The 11,047-nt window shown below is 33.1% G+C and overlaps 1 protein-coding gene across 1 annotated transcript; it reads right to left on the reverse strand.

The window, feature by feature from the left end:
- Positions 1-3,769: 3,769 nt before the first annotated feature.
- LOC130612333 (high choriolytic enzyme 1-like) lies at positions 3,770-10,308 on the reverse strand. The gene is made up of 6 exons (XM_057433638.1): positions 10,039-10,308; positions 5,964-6,272; positions 5,518-5,638; positions 4,663-4,838; positions 4,306-4,376; positions 3,770-4,163 (listed from the first exon to the last, which is right to left on the reverse strand). Exons 1-6 carry the CDS (start codon positions 10,112-10,114, stop codon positions 3,897-3,899), a joined length of 1,020 nt encoding a protein of 339 aa, XP_057289621.1. The 5' UTR covers positions 10,115-10,308; the 3' UTR covers positions 3,770-3,896.
- Positions 10,309-11,047: the final 739 nt, after the last annotated feature.

Below are 11,047 nucleotides of genomic sequence, written 5' to 3' on the forward strand. Positions count from 1 at the left end.
CTTAAAGAGCAAAGTGATTCTTCTATGGGAATGATTAAAATGCGGACCAGCAGAGTGCAACAACTAAAATATATATAAAAAAAATAAGCATAATAAAATTAGATTATTTTGGGCTGAAAATTAGAATATATTTGTGTCTATTAGTTATTTTGTTTACATTTTGTGTAATTTTTTGGATTAGTTAGAATGCTACATGGGGAAATAAATGAAGCAGAAATTTTCTTTCTAGCTTGTCTGCATTTTACTGATTCGATAAGGAAGCAATCTCGACCCAAGCACGAACTATCATAAAGCAAAACGTCGTTGAGAAGCAAGCTGCCCTAGAGACGAGGTTAATGGAAAAAAGAAAAGCACGAAAACATCAACACCGTGTAATTATAGGAGCTATTAACTTGAAACTATGTCATGTAAAAGTACAACAGATCATCCACTGGTTAGAAGAATTTTAACCCAACTAACATGTATTACACTGACCAGATTGCGAATTTCGATTCTGGTTTGTAAAATACTTAATTATCAGAAAATATAAAGTAATATGTATCAGTGCCTCGTGACTTACTGCACTTATAGTACTTTACCGAATTGAATTTAGAAAATCGCTAGAATAAAGTGAAGTATATGATGAAAAATCACTTAAATCGTTAGAGGACTGTAATAAACTGAACTCAAAAGATTAAATATGTCGTATATTGTACAAAAGAAACAAATTGTGCGAAAGAAAAATAGCCATGCATATCACGTTATCAGTGTGTGTTTTAAAGAAAAAACTGTGTTGATTTTCGTCGTTTTAATTTATTGTTCATCTGCGTGTTTACACGCATGTGTTTGAATTGGGCGCTTTTTCGTATTAAACGTTAAGTTTTAAGCTACCATGTTGAAGTTAGCAAAGTCATTCCCAGGACCCTGTTTTTGGGAAGCGTAAACTGTGCACAAACCGGACATCGGCATCAGGAAAAGTTCCTCACATGGTCGAATCCAAGTGTGTAAAAAATGTGTAAAATTGATTGAAAAAGGATGACTATTCCTGCTTATTATGAAGAGTTGTTCGTGCTCACGTTGTCTGAAAATGTATCAACTATCATTTGCAATACTAGAAACACGTGTTTTGGTATAAAACAGTGAACCGGTGAACTATTCCACTTGAAACTTTTGACATTTTATGTTCTGTGAGCGTATTCAAATGCTGTGAAATGCTGTGCGTACCAGTAACTTCTTTGTTTGCTAATGATGTCTTCAAGAGCATTGAGAAAAAATACCAAACTGTTGTGAATCAGACTTACACGACAATGTTCTTGTGAAGCTCCTGTTAGTGTTCATTATTAAAATAACTGATATGAGTTGTACTGAGTCTTGTGACTTGTCTTGGTGTCTGTTGGTATCTCAAATAGAGCGGAATCATAATTGAGCAGTTTTTGAGATCTTTAGCAAGGCGCACCGAGTCTAGCGATAGTGTAACATCATTCGCGGTCCCTTTCTGGGGTCACACAGATAGGGGAGCAGGACCGCGATGGAATAGTGTATTTGTGTTTAGCCTAGCTGTAGAACCAACGCGCTTCACTTCTTTGATCGATTTTCATACACTAGTGTTTTCGATTTTCTCAAAATAGTACGCATGCGCACTAAAGACTTGCCTTTCAGAAATCCTCTCTTTTCATCAAAGTTGAACGACTAGCGCACAGAGAAGCGCACAGTCTTGTGACATTTTACATTTTGGGTGCACATTATTTTATGAACGTCTTTATGTATCATTAGTTCTTTATATGCCGCACGCACTTGAAGCAGCAAATTACCGTACGTATGACCATTTCATTTCTTTCGCAGCGCAGATGTAAAAGACGCATGTCTTTTTGTTTTAATTTCAGAAAAGCTAGTGAATTGACCCGTGAAAATATTCACTTAATTAGGGAGGGAAACATTTAAAGAAAAATAATATTTTATGTCTGTCAAGATATCGGATATCGAAAATAAGTATTAGGAGATATTTTGGATCTTCGATCCTCTGAATTAGTAGGGTCTTGGTATCCGGCCTCACTTTTCTCACATACCGTATTAACGTCATTATTTTTAGTTTCTAAAAAAGGAATAAGAAAAAGATTGCTGCCAAAAATACGCACAAATGAAAAAAAAAAAATGGAATTTAACAGTTTTATTAAATTCAATTAAATAAAAAATAGCAATAGAAATAATCCAACAAGGTTAAAATAGAAAATTATAACAAGGATTTCAAATTTTTTTAGTTTTAAAGTTTACTCACGTTAGTTAATAATATTGACAACATTAATTAAAAGAGAACTTACACACAAAGTTCATCCCTATTGTATGGTTATAACTACTATATTGCACGCAAATCCAGTATAATAAAAATGCCCTGTCGGTCCGCAAATCAATTAACAAAAGTACCCCTTGATTTTCTTAGTCATTGACACGATTTCGCTGGAATCAAAGACATTTCTAAGTAACAACTATCAAATGATATTATCAAACCACACAAACAATATCTTTCTGTTGTTAAATTACTGACTAAAAAAAAAAATTCCTTAAGACAAGATGTCAAATGCGACGTTCAAAATTTTCACCCTAATTATAATGGACAATCTTTCGAATGTTAGTGCTGTGAAAGCTCCATGTAGAAGACATCCTTCATAGACGCCTCTCAACCAAACTCTAATAACAAATCCAAATGCGCACTTTCTCTCTACAACAGACCCAGCAAACAAATGGTCATCAAAAGCAATTCTTGCAAGAAATTTGTCTATTTTACAAGACAAATTAAAAATACTGAATTTTCTTCACTAAGACAAAGAAAAATCTCAAATATTTTTTTTTCTTCGTTTTTTGAATAAAAAAAGCATTAGCATCACATGTTCTCCCAAAACCAGCATCTTGGTCTACTTTGTGGTCCCAAAACCAGCATCTTGGTCTACTTTGTGGTCCCCAAAACCAGCATCTTGGTCTACTTTGTGGTCCCAAAACCAGCATCTTTGTCTACTTTCTTTACTCTGGCCTACATTTTATTTCCACACTTGACACCGCAAAGTAAAGTGAAGAACCTCTATGTAGCAGATACTTCTTTACACTGGATACTTTGTAGTTCCAATAGAGAGGCTTTACTGTAACTAAACATCCTTGTCTTTTTCATTTCAACATCACTGGTTTGCATTACGCACCCAAAACTTTAGTATTTTTACACAAGTTAGTATCGAAATGTTAGGCATTGCGTACGAAAGCAAGCTCTGTTAAATTGTGCATGTTGTCGAGGTTTTGTTATGGTTAGGAATTTAGAATGATAAAATAATTTTGTGACATGGAACCTAAATAAATTTTAGATTGGTAGATTTTGGTAGCTCTCAGCAAAATTAGCGTATACACACTTTTCAATTTGTAAGGGAAATACAAATATCTTTCAACTTTAAATAATTATCATGATGCAGCACACTTAACTGGCAAAATGTTTCAGTAATAAAACAGTTGTTGAATGCTTGAATATAAACTTAATCCAACACATTGATAACCACCCCACTAAAAACATAAATGCTATAAGGGAGGTATTGCAAAATACCTCCCTTAATAGAAAGACTGCACTTCGAGATTTTTAACATTTTAATGCTGGTGCTGTTTTGTCCGCAAAAGCATTGTGCGCATGTCAACATTAACAATGGCTCTGATGAAGGCGAAGAAGTCGCATTGTTTGTGAATTTAAATGGGTGAATTGATCATGTCTGTCTTGATCTTTGGAAAACCGATACACAGTGTAAGGTAGATATAAAAATTAAAAGAATCAATGTGTAATTTTTCGAAAAAAACAACTGAAGACGCCAGCAGTTAGGTTAATAAATAAATGTAACAAGTCAAGAATTATTGATTATGAAGCAAAATAGAAAAAAGTTCGAGGTTTTTCAAATATCAGAATATAGCATTTCTTCAAACAATCTTTTATCATTTCTCAATCTTCTGATAATGTCTTTTTTCTGACCAGAATAGGACTTAAACAATCCATTATACGCTCCGTCCTTTTGCGGACACTTGTACAAAAGATTTATTTCCTTGATGTCGCCTTCACTAAATTTGATGCGTTGTCCAAACTTTAAAGATGGTTCATCCTGTGCGATTAACGTGTCATCTCCATTTTTTGTAAACGCGTCATTTCTATAATGCATCACACTCTAAAAAAGAAACATTTATAAGAACGAAGGATATTATGTTGCTAAATGTTAGGTGTAAATAACTACACGATGACAAATTCTAACTACACTTTTCTATTTTCAATAAATGTTCCAAGCAGCTCATATTTTTTAAATCACTTACCGCATAGTTGTAATCAACATTCATGTTCTTCACATCATGCACAGTGTACTTGTTGAAATTTGACCATTCACCTAAAATACACAATTTAAGGCAACTTAATTTCTAGCTGTCGCCATCAGAACGTAACTATGGGTGATGTAGCAATTCGAAGGTTCTTATGCTGGTCACATTTCTGGATAAAAATACCTAACCATTCTACAAGGTTTATCGTGTAGATCTTTCCTTAAACTCACGTCAGCATGTCATAGAGAATATATTAATAGTATCTTCATAACAAGAAGACGAAAGGGTCGTGTAGATTTCGTGGCCTAGGCAGCAGCGGTATAGTTGATCAATCATGCAAAGTTAGAATCTCACGTTTTTCAATGTTATCCCACATTACTTTCACGTATGAATCACGATCAGGTCTGGAATGTTCGTGTATAAAACCTAAACTGTGCATTGTTTCGTGTTCAACTGTACCCAACACAACACAACCAGCGCCAATAAAGATTTGCTGTGGACCACCAATTCGACCAATGTTGGAAGAACATCTAAAGAAACATAGGACTCCAACAGTCACAATATTTCATAAAGTTTAATCCACTGCAAGGACTTATTAAGACTACAAATTGTCTCTGGATACGTACACAACTATAATGGATATAAAAAAGCGTATATCGCATCTTCACACATGACAACGCTGTGACAAAATTCCCTGCTGACAAAAGTTAAAGTATCTACTATGTTAGCATAATAGAAAAGGAGTTGGAGCTTGCTTACTTTCGCTGCTAAAAATTGCTTTCTTTGCTAAAAGGATAAAACACACTCGGGTAATAAAACTAGCAGATATAGTTTTGGGGCGTGCTCATATGAGCCCGGTTAGCCTGGCTGGTTTGGTTTGCCGGACTGGAATCAACTTGCTATCAATGACATTTCAGTCTGGGATGAAAAATAGTTACATGATAATTGTGTACTTTTTAATCCAGCTTGTATGAAGAGTGAAGATCTGAAGAGGTGATTCCAGCCCAGCTAACTGGACTCACAAGATTTTGGTATTTTGGTGTTTTGCAATACCTCCCTTATTGCATTTTTGTTTAGTGGGGTGGTTATCAATGTGTTGGAATAAGTTTATATTTAAGCATTCAACAACTGTTTTAATACTTAAACATTTTGCCAGTTAAGTGTGCTGCATCATTATTTAAAGTTGAAAGATATTTGTATTTCACTTACATATTTTTTTTGGAGGTGTAGATGACGTAATTTGGTTCTGTTGTCCTCTTCTTAAATGTAATGCAAGTTCGCCTTTCAAACTCGACCATGGCTTTTTCTAAAAGCTCCCTCGCTTTTGGTACTATTAAAAAAATAGGATAATTATAAAATAAAATTTCTTAGTTACATAAAGTACACTTTCGCAAAAAGTTTTTTGAATATTTAGTTTTAAGAAATTGCCGGAGTTTTTACCTGCCAAATTAGCGTTGCCTTTTACGTCTTAAACGCAATGGTACAGAAAAGATGTTTAGGTGCAGAAAACAAAAGGGTTTACTTAAGAATTCTTTCCTTAATTCCGGAATTTTTAATGCCGCAGTTTATTATTTGTCGTATTTTTAGGCCACGGTGGTAAAATCCCAAACAAAGTCCCGTCAAAAAATAGAAACAATGACAAATTATAGCCATACCAAATGATTTATCGATAACGTAATACAAAACTCCGTTGGGCCACAATATATTTTCCGATCGCAACGCCGATTTCTTGGAGACACCCAACACAGCATCTTTTAATCTTTGGTCCATCTGTATATCACCTTCAAACAGTTCTCCATTTTTTGGCAAGTCAGCAAGAGCCTCTTTCATTTCACGACTTTCAAATGAATCACTTGGCGGTTCATATTCGTCTCGTTTTGGCACTGGAATTTGGAAGTCGCGAAAATCATTCTTGCGAAGGTAATCTTCAACGTTTTCTGTTTTATGATAGTCGTATGTGTTACCTACAAAATGATGAAGTACAGCTACAAAATGATGAAGTACAGCTACAAAATCATAAAGTACAGCTACAAAATCATGAAGTGCATCTACAAAATGATGAAATACAGCTACAAAATCATGAAGTAGAGCTACAAAATAATGAAGTACATCTACAAAATCATGAAGTGCATCAACAAAATGATGAAATACAGCTACAAAATCATGAAGTACATCTACAAAACGATTAAGTACATCTACAAAATCATGAAGTAGAGCTACAAAATAATGAAGTACATCTACAAAATCATAAAGTACATCTACAAAATCATAAAGTACAGCTACAAAATCATGAAGTGCATCTACAAAATGATGAAATACAGCTACAAAATCATGAAGTAGAGCTACAAAATAATGAAGTACATCTACAAAATCATGAAGTGCATCAACAAAATGATGAAATACAGCTACAAAATCATGAAGTGCATCTACAAAACGGTTAAGTACATCTACAAAATAATGAAGTACATCTACAAAATCATGAAGTACATCCACAAAATCATGAAGTACATCTACAAAATCATGAAGTACATCTACAAAATCATGAAGTACATCTACAAAATCATGAAGTACATCTACAAAACGATGAAGTACATCTACAAAATAATGAAGTACATCTACAAAATAATGAAGTACATCTACAAAATCATGAAGTACATCTACAATATCATGAAGTACATCTACAAAATCATGAAGTACATCTACAAAATCATGAAGTACATCTACAAAATCATGAAGTACATCTACAAAATCATGAAGTACAGCTACAAAATCATGAAGTAGAGCTACAAAATCATGAAGTAGAGCTACAAAATAATGAAGTGCATCTACAAAATCATGAAGTACATCTACAAAATCATGAAGTACAGCTACAAAATCATGAAGTACAGCTACAAAATCATGAAGTACAGCTACAAAATCATGAAGTACATCTACAAAATCATGAAGTACAGCTACAAAATCATGAAGTACAGCTACAAAATCATGAAGTAGAGCTACAAAATAATGAAGTGCATCAACAAAATGATGAAATACAGCTACAAAATCATGAAGTACATCTACAAAACGATGAAGTACATCTACAAAATCATGAAGTAGAGCTACAAAATAATGAAGTACATCTACAAAATGATGAAGTAGAGCTACAAAATAATGAAGTACATCTACAAAATGATGAAATACAGCTACAAAATCATGAAGTACATCTACAAAATGATGAAGTACATCTACAAAATCATGAAGTACATCTACAAAACGGTTAAGTACATCTACAAAATCATGAAGTACATCTACAAAATCATGAAGTACATCTACAAAACGATGAAGTACATCTACAAAATCATGAAGTACATCTACAAAATCATGAAGTGCATCAACAAAATGATGAAATACAGCTACAAAATCATGAAGTACATCTACAAAACGATTAAGTACATCTACAAAATCATGAAGTAGAGCTACAAAATAATGAAGTACATCTACAAAATGATGAAGTAGAGCTACAAAATAATGAAGTACATCTACAAAATGATGAAATACAGCTACAAAATGATGAAGTACATCTACAAAATGATGAAGTACATCTACAAAATCATGAAGTAGAGCTACAAAATAATGAAGTACATCTACAAAATCATGAAGTACATCTACAAAATCATGAAGTACAGCTACAAAATCATGAAGTACAGCTACAAAATGATAAAGTACAGCTACAAAATCATGGAGTACATCTACAAAATCATGGAGTACAGCTAGAAAATCATGAAGTACAGCTACAAAATCATAAAGTACAGCTACAAAATCATGAAGTACATCTACAAAATCATGAAGTACAGCTACAAAATGATGAAGTACAGCTAATTTCCATGGTTATACTATAAAAATATCACATGATACAAAACGTAAGCGCACAAGCATTGACTTCCGGCTTAATCTTTTCTGTTGTCATTTATCCTGTCAAATTCTAGTTTAAAATTTTCCTTCCTTAAAATAACCTGGAGTAAATCGTTATACTACCATTTTTAAATCAATAAAACAATTATTTTGTTGCCTCGCTTAACCCTAAGCCATTTGTAAGAGTTGGTAATATCAAATACTCACAAGAGATGAACAGTAAATAATAGCTTGGATAATTTGGGGGAAGAGGTGATGTGCATCTAAATATGATGTATATTATATTGCTTCGAAGGGCGATTCCCTGTGAAAATTTTCACGGGCTAACAACTAGTCTTTAATATTACCATGAATTATTTTCCCCAATATACCAGTTCGCGTTTGAATTGTTCTAATTCATTCAGTTTTATTTCCAAAGTTTTTTATAAATATTGTTTGTCTTAGACATATATGTAAGGATGTTCCTTATGAAGAACTGAATGGAAGAAAAGCACCCTGGGTAAGAAATTAAAGCTGGCAGCAGAATATTCACACTAAAATCCGATTAAACATTTTATTTTAGACAACAATATATATTCAAAATTCAAATATTTGAACTAGTGGGAATGTTTAAAAGTATTTTTCTCCCTAATTATAACTTCTTTTTTCCTTTTCTTCGTATTCATTCTTTTTAATTTTCTTATTAGGAGATAATAAAACGTATTAAACATTTTGAAACATTTCTTCAAAATTAAATAAGCCAGTACAAAGTTCGTACACATCAAAAACGACTATTTAAATTGGTTTTATGATTTTTAATATCCTCTGAAGAATAATTAGTTATTTAAATTTTTTAACTCGCGAATATTTACTTTCACAAGATACCAGTTTCCAAACTCCCATAACAGATCCTTTTTGTTTTATTTCCCACCTGTGACGTAGATGTTTGAACACGTCATCATAGAGCATGAAATTTATAAGCATGCATTATTTGAACGAGGGAAATTAAAGATCTGATAAAGAACTAATTTTATATAGAGGTTTTTCTTGGGAATGTTTTTTGCACTTGTTGTCGCTGTTGTTGTGTACAGACAATAAAAAAAATTAGCGTTAGCTTGTGTTTAAAGGTTTTTTTACAGTACATAAATTTTTGCAGCCCCTACCAGTTTCGCAAAGGCGTAAAAGATGGTCATGGTAGCTGCTAACAGAAACAAGTTTTGTTGTTAACCTCATTAGGTTGGAGGAGGTGCCCTGTTTTACACTCCACAGTTTCGGGGAAATCTTAGTGTTTTGGTTAACGTGTAAAATTTCTGCTTCCCCTTAAAAAAACAGCTTTGAACTGAAATCGGCCTTAGCAACACTCATAGATCTAGCAACGTACAAGCAAATTTCGAAACGTTCTATTAATTCCAGTACTCCTTTTTTACTACTTCTAAGGCATACAGACTGGCTCTCTGCATCTATATTATAATACCTGTATGCGTGTGTCTGTCACGCAAAGTGGTTCAGTAGCGAAACGTACGAAATGGGATAAATAAAGGACGGGCGAACCTGTGGATTTATCCACGGGCTACCGACTAGTTGTAAATATTTCATTGCAAGGTGAGAAATAGATTATAGTATTTTCATTCTGGAATTACGCTGTTAAGAAAGTACAACAAAATTGTCTTAGTCAAACAATGTTTGTCTGAAATCTTATTTCTACGGAAAAGTGGAAGTTTTTTTATGTATCTACTTTCTTAATTTCAAGAAGAAATTTTGAGGTAGTTACTTATTCATTCTCTTCGTTCTTTTCTCAAATAAATTGGCCTAAGTTTTGCTTATAATATTCTAGGCGGAAGAAAACAATTTCCCGCTTACCTTGTAAGTACTTATACGTCGGTGTCGTTAGAATCACATTAATAAACGTCAACCCAACCACGACATGTCGGAACATCGTCTATTTATTAAGACGTTGGCCGTTCACACACCCCGTCAGAAACGTTCCTCTATTTTTTCTTCTTCTTGCTTTTTAATATTCTACTCAAGTTTTTTTAAACGTTAAAGATTTTGTCAGGATAGTTTTAAACTCGCGTTATTTTGCAAACCACTAGACATTTTATTTCTCACAACAACTTTGTTCCGTTCAATTAACTCTTATTGTTCTAACACACAAAAACATTTCGATTAGTTAATAAAAAACTTAAACAAAAGAGTCAGCTAAGCTTTTAAATATTCTGTAAATTGTATGTTTTAATCAAATAGATGTGGGATCTTTAATCGCTTCTAATAAGTTTTGATGTGATAAATTTCAGAAACATATGATTTCGAGCAGAAAAAAAGAATCGCAGATGGCTCACAGATGATTTCAAAAACCAATCATTCCTTGTCAAAAAATAGCTGACTCAGCGCTAAACAAAGACGCTTTTTATTTTTCTCTCTTTTTCTGATTGGAAACAACAGTCAAAAAGTCATTCAACAATAATCTTTTCTCGCAGGAAGATTTTTTAAGGTTGTTGTTTTTACGTAATCGTCCGTCGACATGACAAATTAGAAAATTCCTCCGCAGTGATCTTTTTTCGCAAAATGTCTTTGATCGTCAAAATCACGCATTATATAAAATCTGGAAATGAAACACACAAGAAAATATCATTCGAAACCTTGTACCCAAACCTCATTGTTAAGCATTTGAATTTTATTTTACAAGAAAGCCTCTTTGTGTGTTTTTAAGACGGATGATATTGAAGGGAATGTAGGGAGGAGAGTGTACATAACATATTAAAACCGGTTGTTATACATTATTTTTATTTCATTGTTTGCTTTTCTAATTAAAAATAAATAAACAGCCATGGTGGCGTCATTTCTTGACTTAAAATCGACGTCAGATAAA

The sequence above is a fragment of the Hydractinia symbiolongicarpus genome, chromosome 10, assembly GCF_029227915.1.
Source record: "Hydractinia symbiolongicarpus strain clone_291-10 chromosome 10, HSymV2.1, whole genome shotgun sequence".
Lineage (NCBI taxonomy): Eukaryota > Metazoa > Cnidaria > Hydrozoa > Anthoathecata > Hydractiniidae > Hydractinia > Hydractinia symbiolongicarpus.

Coding starts and splice junctions, on each gene's coding strand:
- LOC130612333 (XM_057433638.1), bottom strand. CDS start 10,114: ATGTTCCGACATGTCGTGGTTGGGTTGACGTTTATTAATGTGATTCTA. Junction 6,273..10,038: donor GACGTATAAGTACTTACAAG/GTAAGCGGGAAA, acceptor ATCATTTTGTAG/GTAACACATACGACTATCAT. Junction 4,839..5,517: donor TACACCTCCAAAAAAAATAT/GTAAGTGAAATA, acceptor ATGTTTCTTTAG/ATGTTCTTCCAACATTGGTC.